Below are 18,271 nucleotides of genomic sequence, written 5' to 3'. Positions count from 1 at the left end.
AAACGTAGTGTTACCTCTACTATGGACCACACAAAAGGACATCTATAATTCTACTAGACAATTTGACCACTTTGTCAATAATGTCTGGTTAATGAATACCTACAATAGAGTAGGGCAGTATGGTGTTGACCTTTATCACCATCACAAAACGGTCTAATATATACTCTCAAATACAGTTAATCCTTAATATTTCAGTACACTTATGTGAAACAGTTCAAACACTAAAAATATACTAAAATATTTTTAAATGTATGTTAATTATGCAGGTAAAAATTAAATTCTTTACTTTCAACTATAAAAGTAAGTCTGTAGAATCAATGTAAATCATTGATTCTATTATACTAATCTTCAGGAACTTTTTTTGAGTTTTTAAATTTATTCCATAAAAAGTACATTAATATAATCTTATATGAAAAATTCAAACACTACATATAGTAAAATGTTAAATTCTTCACTTCTTTTCATTAATCCCACACTTCAAAAGTAACTGAAATTAAAAGAAATAATTCTACATGTTTCCTCCATGACTATTTTAACAGTAGGGAATGGATAAACTAACTGTGGCTGCATGCTATATAAAAGTAGAGATCTTTGTGCACTCCTTAAACCTCTCTAGATATAGAAGGTGGACAAAGATATGCTAGATGTTTCAATAAACAACTAGCATTCAGAATATATTACTGGAGAAGAAACATCAATCACAAGTATTCACACAAAGTGTCCACCTCAGCACAACCTAGAATTTGGCTCAAATATATATTCTCTGACCTTATGATTAGCTGCATCCAAGATAAATTCTGCACGAGTACCATTATTTTCTGGGCTTCGGTAATCGAACAATGAATTTGTGAGGTATGTCAAACCTTTCATATTCAAATTTTCACCACAAATGAAGAAACAGGCTTCCTGAAAATAAATGCAAAATTTTTGAACAGGAGAAAAAATCATTAGACAGTTAAAGAAAATAAAACCTTGGTTTTATAATACCAATTCAGTAGTCAATAGAAATCACACTACAACTTGAGGTCCTGTAAAAAGACAAGGCATGCTGTCTCCATTTTCACTGCCTATTTTGGCAAAGAACATTTTAACAAACCAAAGAGGAACTCCAAGTAGCTGCCATAAACAAGAAAGAAACATTTATGAATTGGAAAGTACTTGGAACTACTGTCCAGGTGTTAAGTACTACCAACTTTCTAAATTCCCCTGAGCTCTATAATTTCTTATAGGGGAAAATAGTAAAGTTCCCCTCTCAAGCCAAAGATATATGTAGTCTAACAGATTTTTTGGTATGGTTAAACACCTCAATAAGCACCTCATTATCCCTACATTCTATCCAAAAAAAAAAAAAAAAAAAAAAAAATGGAGGAAAGGGGAGATTTTGACTTACGGTTTCACTTCTATTCATACTCTCTTCAAAATCTTTAACACCCATAATTCCTTTAAGGCACATGGCTCTGCAACCTACAAAACCAATCTGGCAATCAAAGAAAGGCTCTCCCATCATAAGGGCCTATAAGAGGAAAGGAAGCATTATGAACCTGAATTTCAATAAAAATTTTACAAGCTTTCCTTGCAGAATTTCTAAATTAGTTGAAACATCTTTAGAATTATGACCTTTCCATATTTATTCTCCTCAGATCACACATCCTATTAAAATAAGAAACATCTTACTTGTCTCTGTATCCTCAAACCTTTGTATCCTCAATGACTGGCACTTCAAGAACATTAATCCACACATACATACGAGCACACACAAGTCAAATGAAAAAATGAAAGAATAAATTAATGTTGCATATTACGGTAAAATCTTTGTTAAAGAATAATTATTTCAATTAATACTACTGATCACTAAAACAGAAATAAAAAGTTATAAATACATTTTTAAATATACTATTTATGATTTTAAAACCTGTATTTATTAAATATTAACCTTAAGGACCATTACAAAGATTTCTTAAAGTATATTCAATGTTGATGGGATTACCTCAACTGTAGTTCCTTCTTGTTCCCAACACAATACTTCTTTAGATTTTACTTTTTGAGGGCTGTAGTAACTACTCTCAGCTTGCATTTCAGTGAGCTATGAAACAATATAAGAATATTAAGTAAGTCAAATTAGTATTAAATGGCAATAAACTGTCATTACTATGATGAATTGATAGAAACAAGGCCAATTTTAAGATTCGGGAAATTAAATTATGAAGCAGGAAAACAGGTGCAACAAAAACAGCTGTAACAGATTATCCATGGTATAAAGGTTGAATATGCTAGTCTAGTAAGTTCATATAGAGAATATAAATACTCCTTTTTCTTAATAATATTGCTTAAAATGGTGAAAGCTATGTAGCTATAACAGTCCCCTAGTCATAAAATGACTCATATATTCTGCCAAAAATGTACATATATTTTAACATCAGTTCATTTTACATTCACTAATATATTCAATCAGGTTTAGTTCAATCATTTATAAGATTTCTACCTATTTGTAATCAAAAAGAAAGCTGTGAAGAAACAGAGATTCAACAAAACTTTTTTAGTTCTACGAGGGAGGCAGATTCAAGGGCTTTACTTTCAAAGTACATAATCTCACAGTATGTGTCACAGACTCATTCAATCGTGCAAATACTCACTGAGTGCCTGCTAGATAACAAGTACTGATATAGATGCTGACAAAAAAAAAATATATATATATATATATATATATATATATATATATACTCTTGCTCCCCTGAAACTTACAGCATATCATTTCTACGTATCCAAAAATTAGATAATTTGAATTATTTTTAAAAGCTCCTTTTCTATATGCAATGTGGTATCCTAGTTTGGATCATGTTACAGAAAAGGGTCATTATGAAATTAAAGTCTGGAATTTAACAATAATGCACCAATGCTGGCTTCCTAGTTTTGACAAAAGAACTGTGATAGCGTAAGATGTTAATAAGAGGGAAAACTGGGTAAGGAGTATATGTGAACTCTGTGTACCATCTCTGCAACTTTCCTGTAAATCTAAAACTACTCCAAAATAAAGATGTTACTTTAAAAAAAAAAAGTATTCTGCTCATGTTTGCTAATGATTCAGTGAGCCTTATTCGTGTGAAATGGATATACTCTTCAAACTTAAATGCAAAGTCACAGATCACATTTAAAAAATAAAAACCAATATTTAACTTAGGTCATATAGAACTTATTGAATTGAAAAGCTATAATTCTAAGCATGATAACCTCTTTATACTGGGAATCAACTAATTATTCTCATTTTTTATACCAACGAGTTTTTATATAATGTAAGCCTTTATTTCTTGGATGCTTCAAGAAATGGTATACACAATGTTGTTATTTCAAAGTACAGTTCTATAATCTAAAATGCTTAAGTAAAATTGAATATTTTAAACTTGATTACCCCTCAGCTGTCTACAATTATTGTAGAAAAAAAGCAATTAATTGATTAAAAGGACTCAAACATTACAAGAACAATTTTCAACATTATTTTTTAAATGCTACATTTAATTTGGCATGATTTTTGTTGGATTGATATCAACTGTTAAGAATGCTAATGTAGAAACATGACCTTATTTTCTGACCAGAATATGAACCACAAATTAATTCCAAACATTCTTTAGACCCAAGCTGAACAATAATTCTAATGTCTTCCTCCAAAATATCCACATATTTCCCTTAGAGAAACGTTAGAGAGACATAAATGTTTCAAATTTTTTTAAAGATACATTGACTAATGACAAATACTACCCCAAAAGTCTATAAAAGTTTTGTATATAAATGCCTGTTTTGACGGACTCGGTTTAATTACAACTCTTCTCATCACTGAAGTTAATAGAAATGTACCAGAATAATTTCAAATTTAAAAATAAACATGTACAAGTCACCAGAAAAGATAGTACTTTAGGGCTTCCCTGGTGGCGCAGTGGTTGAGAGTCCGCCTGCCGATGCAGGGGACACGGGTTCGTGCCCTAGTCCGGGAAGATCCCACATGCCACGGAGCGGCTGGGCCCGTGAGCCATGGCCGCTGAGCCTGTGCGTCCGGAGCCTGTGCTCCGCAACAGGAGAGGCCACAGCAGTGAGAGGCCAGCGTATCGCAAAACATAAATAAATAAATTAATTAAATAAAATAAAATAAAAGGATGTTCACCTTATTACTGTTTAACCTGAAAATACCTATTATATAATCTCTTTTGAGAATGTATTTTACATGCATTTGTTAGTGGAGGAAGTACTCAAAGTATTTTAAACAATGCTGAAAAAGCGTTAGATCAAGATCTAGATAATAAAATAAACTGAACTATCTTAAAGAGAGGTGAGGAAAGAGAGAAAATGTATATAAACAACACTTTAAAGGAATTTTGTAATGAAAAGACAACACAGAGATGAAACAGTAGCTAGAGGGGTACATGAAGTCATGGGAGTTTTTTTTATGTGCATTTCTTTTTTAATGGAAATACTAAGGCATCTCTATATGCCAACTGAAAGATTCCGTAGGGAGAGAAAAACTTTCCATGAAGCTATTAAAAAGGAAAGTGGAGAAGGCCTTAAGGAGACAAAAAGAGCAAAATTCAGAGATTTCAGATGAAGGGACATATAATTTTATGAAGTAAAGATTGTTAGACTCTTGTCTCACATCTACTAAGTGTAAAATAAACTAAGCCACATTCTTACTAGAAGTCAAAATTTAAGCATTGAAGTTGAGGGATAAACAGCAAAAAAAAAAAAAAAAAGAAACCTACTTTGAAAGTCACAGTTGCCTTTGTACAGTAAAATCCTATAGAAACAATAGGATCCTTCAAAGTCTGTGCTTTTTGTTGATGTGTGGTTGATGTAGGATCATTCCCAAGGTAGTCTTCCTCACCATCATCATAACTCACAATTGCAGGCACAAATGACCAGGCCCATGATACCCATCCCTGTGGCTGCTCATCCTCTTGCTGTGAATACAGCTCTTGGCCTTTGTACTGAGCAGGATACTGCATATCTACTCGTGTTTCATCTTCAGCACCTATCAATCAAAATAAAGTCATTTTAAATAAAGGGAATTAAAGCAAGAGGACAATTAGGAATTTAAATTATATAAAAGTTTCTCCCACATGATTCTTTCTACATATAAAGTATGAACAAGTCACACATTGGTTATTATTACTTGAAACCAATAATTTAGCATTACCATTTTCAAGTTTCTATATATTGTACTGTATAAATCTCCTTTCATAATCCACAATGTTATATGGGAAGTAGTTTATTACATACTTTTAAATGTGTTTGATAAATACAAAGAATAAATTCATTCTTTAGGATTTCACTCATTAATTTAAACAACAACAACAACATATAACCTACCTTCCAAAAATAAGGCTACGGTGCTGAAAAACTGACTTTTCTCAGAAACATAATATCAGAAAAATCCAAGAAAAGTTCCTGATTTCCTGATGCACCCAACAGAGAAAGAGAATGGCAAGTATTCTAGGCAGAATGTGCCCCCACCAAGAAAAGAATTATCCCAAAGAATGAAAGTAAATGTTATAAGGAAACTATTCTCATATGTAGTTAAGAAAAATAGTGACTTTCTTATTAGTGAATAACATCTTTCCTATTCTATAGATGAAAAATTATAGCAAAGAACTTTTATGTGGTTACAAATTGGCAGACTAAGGATTTAAATTCCAACCACTGTAACTTATTCCACCTTTGTAAGACAAAATCCATCAAGGTCCCTTAATGTTATTCTAACAATACAAACAAAAGAGATGCAGATCATCATGGAATTTACAGAAGAAATTACTTTTTTAAAAATTCATGGTAAAAGCACCCTCCAGCAGATTCAAACATACATACTCTTCAATGATAAATCAATAAATACACACACTCCATTAAATATCATCCTCATTCAGATTCACTTCCAGGTTTTCTGGTGAGAAAAACTTTGTAACTTTTTTAATTCTCGTAACAGGAGACTCTTGGAACATCGTACACTTTTAGGTCATGACACATGGCTATTGACCTCTTTCATCTGGGACAAAAAAGACTTGATAAATAGTAACTAGAGTACCTAAAATACAGTACCAAGAGATCTTAGCCATTTTACTTCAAAATAAATTATAAAACTTACAAATCCAGAAAACATTTTACTTGACCTTCATATCTTGCTATTAACCTAAATATCATATAAGTTTCTATTGGGGAATAAATAAAGCCTGTTATTAACTGTCCCTTGTAAGATCTCAAATTGGACATCATCAGTGAATATCATCTTGGTTATAAAACAAAAAGTCAGGTTAGCTCAACCCAGGACCAGGCTGGGTCCAAAGAGATGGACTCTGGACCTCTCTTGTCAAAACCAATAAACAGGAGGAGTATCCCACTGCTTGATCTTTTGAAACAAAAGAAAGAAACATCACTAAGAGAAGTCTAAGAAATCAGTCACTATAATTTATACATAATATTAATTAAAAATTAAGAGGGATTTTTCATGAAAGAAGGTTTTGAAGTTCTAAATCTTTGCTTACTTCCTTGTAAAAAGAATGAATTGTGACCTGGAACAGAAAAAAGCATCTCTTTGATCTCTGGTCAGAATTCTTAAAATACTCTTTGCCCTTGCAATGGTATATCCTAACATCCTTAGATGAGAAAACAGAGTATTGAGTCCAGGCAGACTGAGGTGGCTAGAGTTTGCAGGGCAGAGTACCAAACAAGAAAGACCTGTTCAGGGTGAGAGCTCCTGAGACCTGGAGAGGGTCCCACTCCAGCCCTCACCTAAGTATTAATCAGTTTCATGTAAGGAAACTACTGAGGCCATGAAAAGAACCACCAGAAAGGGGCAAAAACATCCCCAAGACATAAACAGAACTGGGGAAGGACACCATGGCATATTAAAATCAAGGCGCTTCAAACTTTCCGAGAAAAGGTTCACTGGCTTCACCAGAGTGTCAAAGGAGTCCATAGCACACACAATAAAAGGTTAAGGATCTCTGCTTTAGACAGATGAAAAAACGAATTCAGACTCATTTGGAAGCAAGCAACCCTCTTTTTAACATACATAAACAAACAAACAAATAAACAAACACCTACTCACCTTCTTAGATCACAGAAAGGAATAGTTACAAAGGAAAATTTTGAAAAATACATTTGATCAAAATTTAAAACTCTGCTCAAGAGACACGTATTTAAAAATGAATTAGGCAACTCAGACCAGCAAAAAATACTCCCCAAGTGCATCTGACATGTATATGACAAAAGACTTGAATTCAGAATATATAAAGAACCATGTGTATGTACCGTATAGCAGAAACTAACACAACATTGTAAATCAACTATACTCCAAATTAAAAAAAATTAAGAAAAAAAAGAACCACCAATCAGTAATAAAACCCAAAAATGGTTTAAAAATAGGCAAATACTTACCATAAACTTCACAAAGGCAGATATATTAACTGTCAATAATCACATGAAAAAAGTTCAAAATAATTGATCAGGGAAGTGCAAATTAAAACCACAATGAGCTATCAAAACATATCCATCCGAATAGTTAAAAGTAAAAAGGACTGACAACAACAAATGTTGGCAAGTATGTGAAGCATTTGGAACTCTCATACATTGTTGATAGGAATGTAAAATGGCACAACCACTTTGAGAAAACAACCTGGTAGTTTCTTTATCTTGGCATTTACCCAAGAGAAGGAATAGCACATGTCTATAAGAGACTTCCAGAAGAATGTCCAGGGCATCTTTATTTATAATAACCAAAACTGGAAATAGTTCAAGCATCCATCAACAGGGGAATGGCTAATTAAACTATGTTATATTCATATGGTATACTCATACAATGTACCTAGCAATAAAAAGGAAAGAAATACTGATATATACAACAACACAGATGAATCCCCAAAATACAACGCTTTTAGGGCAGTGAAAATACTCTGTATGATACCATAATGATGGATACATTTGTCCAAACCCATAGAATGTACAACAGCAAGAGTGAACTTTAACTAAACTATAGACTCTGGGTGATAATGATGTAGGTTCCTCAATTGTGACAAATGTATCGCTCTGGAGGGGATGCTGATAATGGGAGAGGCTATGCACGTATGAGATCAGGGGTATATGGGAAATCTCTGTACCTATCCTTCAATTTTGCTGCAAATCTGAAACTGCTCTAAAAATTGTCTTAATAAAAAGTTTTTTTAAATTAAAAGTAAAAAACAATATTATGCTTAATGAAAGAATCCTTTCACAAGAGAATTCATACTATATGATTCTATTTATACGAAATTCCAGAAACAGCAAAAACCGATCCACGATTTTTTAAAGATTCAGAACAGGGTTTTCTTGAGTGGAGTGGGGGTGGGCAGGCAGCTGGAGCAAGGGATGACTGGAAAGAGGCATGAGATAACCTGGTGAGATGTTAATGACCCATATCCTGATGGGTGTTTTGCATCACACTGGCATACTCATTTCTCAAAACTTCTTAAATAGTATACTTAAGATTTATGCATTTCACCTTGTGAATTTAATCTTCAAAAAAAGAAAAAGAACCATCAATAAATATAAACTCTAGCTAATGATATGCTGCTGAAGTCTAGGGGTGCGGTATACTGATGTCCATAACTTAACCTCGAAAGGCATCAGAAACTGGTTGAATTGATGGAGAGAAAATGGTGTTAGATGAACAGATATATGATACAGCAAATGTGACAAAATATTAATTGTAGAATCTAGATGATGAGTATGTGGGTGTCCACTGCATAATATTCCTTCAACCTTCCTATATATTTGAAATTTATCATAATAGCATGGTGAAAAAAATGAATTGAACAGTTTCTATATGCTAGGTTTTGTTTTAGGTGTTAGGTAATGAATCGCTAGGACAGGAACAATGTCTAACAAGAATTCGCTGCCTAGTGTGAAATGAAATAAAATGTTTTATATCTACATATGCTTATTAATGTTCCCTAAGCTTTTTTTAAGGTGATAAAAAATTTTTATTAAGCTATAATTTAAATACCATAAAATCTGGTCTTTAAAAGTATACCATTCAGTGGTTTTTAGTGTAGTCACAAAGTTGTACAACCATCATCACTATCTAATTTTAGAATATTTTCATGTTCTAAGAAACATGAAACTCCAAAAAGAAAACCTCTACACATTAGCAGTCACTCTCCATTCCCTCCTCCCCACAAGCCCAGGTTACTAATCTCCTTTCTGCTTCTACAGAACTGGCTATCATGGACATATCATATCAATGAAATCATACAACATGTTCCTTTTTGACTGGCTGCTTTCACTTAATGTTTTCAAAGTTTAGCATGTATCAGTATTTCATTTTTTGTATGGTTGAATAATATTCCAGTGTATAGATACACCACAACTGTTTATCTACTCATCAGCTGATGGACATTTAGGTTATTAAACTTTTTGGTTATTAAGAATAATGCTGCCATGAACATTCACATACAAGTTTTTATGTTAGACATATGTTATCAACTCTCTGTCATATAACCCTAGGAATAGAACCCTACCTAGGCTCATATGGTAACTCTATGTTCAACTTTTTGACAAACCAGATTGTTTTCCATTCCCACCAGCTATACATAAGGGTTCCAATTTTCCCAAATCCTTGCCAACACTTATTATGTGTCTTTTTTATTATAACTACACCGCTTAGTGACTGTAAAGCAGTATCTCACTGTGGTTTTGATTTGCATTACCCCTCATGAATAATGATATTGAGCATATTTTCATGTGCTTGTTGGACACCTGTATATCTTTTCTGGATACATGTTTATTCAGGTCTTTTGCCCTTTTTTAAATAAGATTATTTGTTCCTAAGTTTTAAATGCCCTTTTCTAAAGGCTCAAACTATGGAAGTTAATCATCATCTTCTCCAAATTTTTCCTGAGTCTCAGACCCAACACAAGTCAAAGCCAATCAACCCGTGCACCATTTTTCTACTTCAGATCACTCATACTTTTATTAAACAAACATCTTATCATTCTACCATACATCATGCTTAACTAACTGTTCACATGTCTGTCTACTCCACTGTATATTAAGATTTTAAGGGAAGAGAATTTGTCTCTATTTTCCCACATTTCTTTATCTCTACATTCTACCACATTCCCAGCAATAATGTCTTACACACAGTAGGCTTTAGTAAAAGTATAATGAATTGAATAACTGAAATTAACCCACTAAGTATCTTTCAATGAAGTATATACTTCTTTAAGTAATGCTCCAATTAATTAAGTAGGTATCCTTCAATGAAGCACATAATTAGGTATAATTATAGTCAATTATAATTACATATAATAATTAAGTATAAATAAGTTAATTAGTTATAATAACTCTTGCTGAGACTCTGCAGAAAAATTATCAATATAGTTGTTCCTTGAACAACAAGGCAGTTAGAGGTGCAAGTTGAAAATCCAGATATAACTTTACAGTCAACCCTCCATCATATTCACATTTCTGCATCTGAGGATTCAACCAACCATGTATCATGTAGTACTGTAGTACGTATTTACTGAAAAAAATTTGTCTACAAGTGGACCTTGCGCAGTTCAAATCCATGCTGTTCAGGGTCAACTGTACTATAATTTACTAGGAAATCTTGAGGTTGGACTGCCTTAACTTTTATGTAATGTATATTCCAAACACTTATACTTATTAGAAATATTCAAGTTCTTTAAAACATGTAGAAAATAGAAAGTCAGACTAGTATGCAAAATGTAGGAAAGAAAAAAATTAGTGTCAAACAAGCAAAATAAAATCACCCCATCATGGGGCTTCCCTGGTGGCGCAGTGGTTGAGAGTCCACGTGCCGATGCAGGGAACACAGGTTCATGTCCCGGTCCAGGAGGATCCCACATGCTGCGGAGCGGCTGGGCCCATAAGCCATGGTCGCTGAGCCTGCACGTCCGGAGCCTGTGCTCCACAACGAGAGAGGCCACAACAGTGAGAGGCCCGCGTACCACAAAAAAAAAAAAAAATCACCCCATCATATTAGAACACTGCAAAACATAATCTAATGTTGTAGTTTTCGAAGTTTCACAATAGTGAAAACACTTTGTAAAAACAATAGTTATAAAATAAAAGTTTTTGTTATATTTACCTGTAATGTTTCCTAACATATCTTTATTGTGACAGGCAGACTCTTCTGTTTCTCCATCTTTAAAATTTCCTATTTCTCCATAGTAAAGAGCAATCCCAAGTTGCATTATACGGATAAACATAGGCAATTGCTGATCAGTGATAGAAAGTTTCAAACTCTCTACTAAGGTATGAATCTGTATTTTGAAAAAAACAAAAACATCAACAAAAGCATATTCAAAGGGAGTACCATTTAGCATAAGCAGAGAAATGTTAAGTCTTAAAATGGAAACCAGAGGAGAAACAGTAATGTCCCAACATTTCTAATATTTAAGCCAAAATAATAGCTTAATATCTTAGGAATTTAAACAGATTTTTCTATGATGATCAATATACTTTAGATAGAAACTATATTAATCCAAACTATATAAGTGGAAATAGAAATGATAATGAAAAGATACAGTCACACTGGATTTCCAGATAACTTTTCCCAAAAGTTTTTGTTACCAAAATACCCACCTTATAATGTTAAGAGTACGACAGTACTCCAACAAACACCATAAAAATCTCTGTCACAACTAAGAATAAAAGTTTCATGTCATTTTAGTAAGACTTTAATCACCCTTTTCAGCTTTATGAACCAAAAAGAATACACACACATCCTAAAAACATGTTGTTGAGTAAATTACTAACATTATAACTATGTAAGTATGCACATGATAAAATGATTATTGTCAAATATGGAAAACCAAGTGAAAACATGATCAGGAATATCTCTCAAACCAACTTTAAATAAAAGATTTAAACATAGTATAAAACTTATAACATGAACCAGTTATAAGAAATAAGATTAATTATTATCAACAAGGCACAAAGCAGTCCAATCTAAGTTCTTATAGAATGAGACATCAATTCAATATAAAGACAGCCTCAGTGTAATGATTTCCTGCTGTTAGATAAACACAGAATAAAACCAATTAAGCCATAAAGTCAAGTCTCTTGGAAGGTTTATTTTAACTAACTGGTATTTTAATGTCTATGAAACGTGAAAAAGAAGTAACGGTAATCGTCATATTTTTAGGGCTAAAGGCACAAAAAGTTGTACTTGAAGGGGAAGACAGTTGTGTGGGGAGGTGTAAAATACCATATTCAAATATGAGTACAGGTTTCTTAAAACTGACTTAAAAATCATACACTTACTAGACCCTGAAATGGGGGACAGGTTGAGAGGGCGGGCACCGCAGGCCTGCCAAGCTCTTCTTCAATTTGAGATTTCTCTGCCATACCCTTTAAATACCATACAGCACCAACAGCACCAGTGATAAGCTGTCTTAGCAAAACCGGTGTCAACTGTGTGTGTATGTATGTATATATGTGCTTAAAATACTATACACACCAACATATATATCTTTAACATATAAGATACTTTACACACTATATATATATATACACACACACACACACACACACACACATACATGTAAATATCTTTAAAATCAATAAAGTTAACCCACAATAGAAAAACTGACAAAGAACCTGAATGAATTTTTCAAAGAGAAAATAATGGCCAGTGAACATATTTTCAAAAATCTAACTTTGGGCTTCCCTGGTGGCGCAGTGGTTGAGAATCTACCTGCTAATGCAGGGGACACGGGTTCGAGCTCTGGTCTGGGAGGATCTCACATGCCACGGAGCAACTAGGCCCGTGAGTCACAACTACTGAGCCTGCGCGTCTGGAGCCTGTGCTCCGCAACAAGAGAGACCGTGACAGTGAGAGACCCGTGCACCGTGATGAAGAGTGGCCCCCACTTGCCACAACTAGAGACAGCCCTCGCACAGAAACAAAGACCCAACACAGCAAAAATAAATTAATTAATTAATAAACTCCTACCCCCAACATCTTCTTTAAAAAAAAAAATCTAACTTTGACAATAATCAAATAAATATTAATTTGTATTATTTTTGCCAAACAGCTTGGCTTTTTTAAAACATGATCATATTTAAGGATAGCAGGAGTGTAATATAGGCACTCCCCTAATGTTCATGAGCATATACACTGGTTAAACCTTTCTGGAAACAATTTTGCAGTACAGATTACAGGGCTTAAAAAAGTTTAAACCCATTAATAAGATATTTGCAATTACAGAAATCTCTCCTAAGGAATTAATCAGAGATGTGGTCAAAGATTTATATGTAGAATTTCATTCCTCTGAAAAACTGTTAAGAAAAGTAAATTTTCAAAAACAGGGGAAATGTTAAATAAATTACATACCCTAAGCTCTACATCTCATAGATGATAAAATCTCTAAAGACATATTTAGTACTCACAAAAGATAGAAAATTACAAAAAGCCCACCCAAAATACAAATAAACTCAAAAGCCACTTGAACATATGTGAGAGTCTTAGACAAATAATTAGGGTGTCTGGAACATTCTGGGAAATTCCCTGTCTTTCAGGTGATCAATGAGGTTAACCATGTCCATTTAATACTTACTTCCAAGCACTAAGAGGTGGAAGAATGATGGGTCTAATTCGAAACAGTAAATCTTACATCACAGTAGTATCAAAAAAAAAAAACCTCAAAATTTAATTTCAGTTAAGAATAATGGTACCTCACACTCAGTGATTACAAAAGTCAAAAACCACCTGTCAACAAGTTTATTTAAAGGTACTTTTTACAATAAAATATCATGGCTAGTCAGTTTTGAGAAAAACTTATATGCCAACACTAAGTTTTCCTCAAGTTCACTTATTTTTACTTTCCTCTAAGTTAGCCACATCCTAGAATGGACAATTAAATCTGTACTAATGATCAGTAAGATTTTTTTATATAGTAAGGCTTCCCTATATCCATTACTTGCTTTCAAAATATATCTTGAATCCACCCTTAACATTCCCCAACTGTACTAGTAGATTCAAGGTCAAAGAAGGAAAGTAAGTCCACTGTCCTGAGACAGTGGCATAATTACTTTTGAATTAATACTTTTCCATGCTTATCTTTACCTAAGAAGCTAATTCAAAAATAGAAGGGAAAAGTAGCAGAATTTAAACAATGTGCACTGTAGGATGCATAAGGAAAAAAAAAACATACTCATGACTGAGCACTACCAAAGAAAAATGGGTGTATTTCATATATAAATAGAAACTTAAGTACAATAAAGCTACATAAAATAGCAAGTGTTTTATGTTTTAAAAAACGTAATGTAGGGCTTCCCTGGTGGCGCAGTGGTTGAGAGTCCGCCTACCGATGCAGGGGACGCGGGTTAGTGCCCTGGTCCAGGAGGACCCCACATGCCCCGAAGCGGCTGGATCCGTGAGCCATGGCCGCTGAGCCTGTACGTCCGGAGCCTGTGCTCCGCAACGGGAGAGGCCATAACAGTGAGAGGCCCGCGTACCGCAAAAACAAAAAACAAACAAACAAAAAAAACCTAATGTAAAAATAATACATAATTTATACAGCCATGCCCAAACAGGCACAGTAGTCAATCCCAGTGTTCAGACTTGGGGCTGGCTTTTCCCTTATAGTACAAAAGCCTGTAATTCAATAATAAAACTTCATTCCACATTAAAACTTAGTTAACAAGATCACAAGTCACTGTGTGAATTCTTCTTCAAAGACAGATAAATAGGTAGACAGACAGACAAGAGGTACAGAAAACTGTTATGCAATAAAAGAACACAAGATTTACACTTAAAGAGTAACTATACACATTAAAAATATTTACCAGTACCTTGAAGAACAAAATGAAGCAACTGACAAAGGATTAATCTCCAAAATATACAAGTAGCTCATGCAGCTCAATATCAAAAAACAAACAACCCAATCCAAAAATGGGCAGAAGACCTAAATAGATATTTCTCCAAAGAAGATATACAGATTGCCAACAAACACATGAAAGAATGCTCAACATCATTAATCATTAGAGAAATGCAAATCAAAACTACAATGCGATATCATCTCACACCAGTCAGAATGGCCATCATCAAAAAATCTACAAACAATAAATGCTGGAGAGGGTGTGGAGAAAAGGGAACCCTCATACACTGTTGGTGGGAATGTAAATTGATACAGCCACTATGGAGAACAGTATGGAGGTTCCTTAAAAAAATAAAAGTAGAACAACCATACGACCCAGCAATCCCACTACTGGGATATACCCTGAGAACACCATAATTCAAAAAGAGTCATGTACCACAATGTTCATTGCAGCTCTATTTACAATAGCCAGGACATGGAAGGAACCTAAGCGTCCATCGACAGATGAATGGATAAAGAAGATGTGGCACATATATACAATGGAATATTACTCAGCCATAAAAAGAAACAAAATTGAGTTATTTGTACTGAGGTGGATGGACCTAGAGCCTAGAGTCTGTCATACAAAGTGAAGTAAGTCAGAAAGAGAAAAACAAATACCATATGCTAACACATATGTATTGAATCTAAAAAAAAAAAAAAAGTGGTCATGAAGAGCCTAGGGGCAAGACGGGAATAAAGATGCAGACCTACTAGAGAATGGACTTGAGGACATGGGGAGGGTGAAGGGTAAGCTGGGACAAAGTGAAAGAGTGGTAGTGTACATATGGACATATATACACTACCAAATGTAAAATAGCTAGTGGGAAGCAGTCGCATAGCACAGGGAGATCAGCTCAGTGCTTTGTGACCAGCTAGAAGGGTGGGATAGGGAGGGTGGGAAGGAGGGAGACCAAGAGGGAAGAGATATGGGGATATATGTATAACTGATTCGCTCTGTTATAAAGCAGAAACTAATACACCATTGGAAAGCAATTATACACCAATAAAAATGTTAAATAAATAAATAAAGCTCCTCTAAAAACAAAAAAAAAAGACATTACTGAAAAATCCCCATTGACATAAAATTGTAATTACATGTTGAAACCACAGATAAAAAGCTAAAATTTCCTAAACCAATAAACTAAGATATTAGATAAGCAAATTTAAGTCTTGCAACATTACCTAAGAAAGATAAGGGTCAATAACTATTGCTATCACATAAACAATTTATAAGGATTGAAATAAAGATTGATCTTCAGTCTACCATGGATATAAATACACTTTTTGATATGATCTCTTCTATCTACTTGAAGAGAAAAACACTAATCAGGTGGACAAACTAAAAAAGAAACTACAGTCACAAAAAAAAAGGTGTCCCCAAAATACCTCTATTAGAACACACAATACAAAAAGTTATAATATGTAACAATTAACATAAAAGTTATAAATAAAACATTTTTACAAAAAATAATGGTTTATATATTTATGAGGTTAATTTCTTCTTTGCTTTTTAATAATAATTAGCATGCATGAAAGTCAATAAGGTAGAAACATGCAACTCAACTATTAGAAAAAGAAACACCTACTTTAATAACAGATGGCATCTTGGAATTTAGGTTATCATATGTAAAATGCAGACGTGTTCTGAAGGAACATTTGTACAATAAAGGATCCTGGTAAAATTCTATTTTACCACTAGCATTTCGTTTATCAAGACAAACTGTACAGTCGGAAAAATTGATAACCTTTCTCAGCACCAGATCAGTTGCTAAAAAGGAAAGAAAAACATTTTAAGTAAAAAGTAAAGTTAGAGGGAAAAAAGTCAATTATTTATTAGTGTAACAGTAATAAAAATAATAGCAGAAATAAGATTAATAGCGCATTTAATACATGATGTCAGAACCTATGAAAGAACTTTTCATTTATTATATCATTTAAATCTTCCAACAACCTTAGGCACAATAATCCCCATTTTATGTACAAAGAATCAAATAGAGCCTAAAGAAACGAAGCAGCTTGCCCCCAATTTGCTTGACACCTAACTACAAATTTAAGACAAACTTTATGAAAAATTTTGCTACATTTCACTATCTGCAATGTAATATTAAATAACAATAATAAAATAAAATTCTTGGGCTTCCCTGGTGGCGCAGTGGTTGAGAGTCCGCCTGCCGATGCAGGGGACATGGGTTCGTGCCCCAGTCTGGGAAGATCCCACATGCCACGGAGCGGCTAGGCCCGGGAGCCACGGCTGCTGAGCCTGTGCGTCCGGAGCCTGTGCTCCGCAATGGGAGAGGCCACAACAGTGAGAGGCCTGCGTACCGCAAAAAATAAATAAATAAATAAATAAATAAAATTCTTGAAAAACCACATTAAAAAAATATTTTGAGTAACAGTCGCTCATTTAACATTTATTTTACACTGAAAAACTTACTGCTACTCTCAAAAACTGCACTCTTCAGTATGGTAGCCACCATCGATACGGTGTTATTTAAATTTACCTATGAATTAACTAAAATCACATAAAACTAAAATTTCAGGTCCTTGGTTACATTAGGCACATTTCATGTACTCAAAAGCCACATACAGTTAGTGGCTAGGGTACTGGACAGTAAAAAATAAAACATTTCCATCATCACAGAATATTCTAGTGGCCAGCACACCTCTAAATAATAACTAATGAAGAAATTACAAAATTACCAGTAATGGTATAAAGTTTGTTTTCAAGGGAATAAAAATGGAAACAATTGCTGGTAAAGTATCAAACTAGAAAATAAAACCTTTAGCAAATTTATTCCTAACTAATAAGCAATTCCTAGGTGAACATTAGGCCCAAATCTACTTGGTCAGTGACTTTCAGCTAGCAACTATCCACATGCTATGGCCATGGGAATCTTCAAAACAATAAACTATACTTTCTATTTCTGAGTATATCCTGGCAACCTCTAATTAATTCAACATTTAATTTTCTTCTCTTTTTTTGGATTTAAGTTTTTAAGAAGTATAAAGAGTATGCACATGTATGAAAACAGTAAAGTTTTATTCAGCCAATAAATTTCAAATTTGTCTGTTAGTTGAAAAAAACAAACACCATATAATTTCATTTTGAAATTAACTGAAATCAAATAAATGATTTAGTTACTGTTATATACATGTACATAAATTAAAGAAATTATCATAATAGGACAAGAAATGAAAGAAACCAGCTAGATGCTTCCTTCCCTCTCTTTATAATAATTATAATTCACTGAGTATTTGCTATTAGACACTACACTAAATCTTTTACATCCATTATCTCTTATAATATTTATATGGCTCTGTTTAAAAGCTGTGGAACAAAGGCACAGTAAGGGTAAATAATCTGTAATGTT

At 33.6% G+C, this 18,271-nt stretch overlaps 1 protein-coding gene across 12 annotated transcripts in view; it reads right to left on the bottom strand.

Annotated features, from left to right (window-relative positions):
- The window catches only part of VPS13B (vacuolar protein sorting 13 homolog B), a 793,535-nt gene that overhangs the window by 715,252 nt on the left and 60,012 nt on the right, over nt 1-18,271 (bottom strand). For all 12 annotated transcript variants that reach the window (XM_060128467.1, XM_060128455.1, XM_060128456.1 and 9 more), the window contains exons 6-11: nt 16,487-16,668; nt 11,123-11,297; nt 4,746-5,014; nt 1,988-2,083; nt 1,391-1,513; nt 769-906 (exon numbers count right to left, since the gene is read on the bottom strand). In XM_060128467.1, coding sequence (XP_059984450.1) covers nt 769-906; nt 1,391-1,513; nt 1,988-2,083; nt 4,746-5,014; nt 11,123-11,297; nt 16,487-16,668 — 983 coding nt within the window. The remainder of the gene's footprint in view (nt 1-768; nt 907-1,390; nt 1,514-1,987; nt 2,084-4,745; nt 5,015-11,122; nt 11,298-16,486; nt 16,669-18,271) is intronic.

Source organism: Lagenorhynchus albirostris, chromosome 17 (assembly GCF_949774975.1).
Source record: "Lagenorhynchus albirostris chromosome 17, mLagAlb1.1, whole genome shotgun sequence".
Taxonomy (NCBI): domain Eukaryota; kingdom Metazoa; phylum Chordata; class Mammalia; order Artiodactyla; family Delphinidae; genus Lagenorhynchus; species Lagenorhynchus albirostris.
This window is presented reverse-complemented; position numbering and strand designations above follow the sequence as displayed.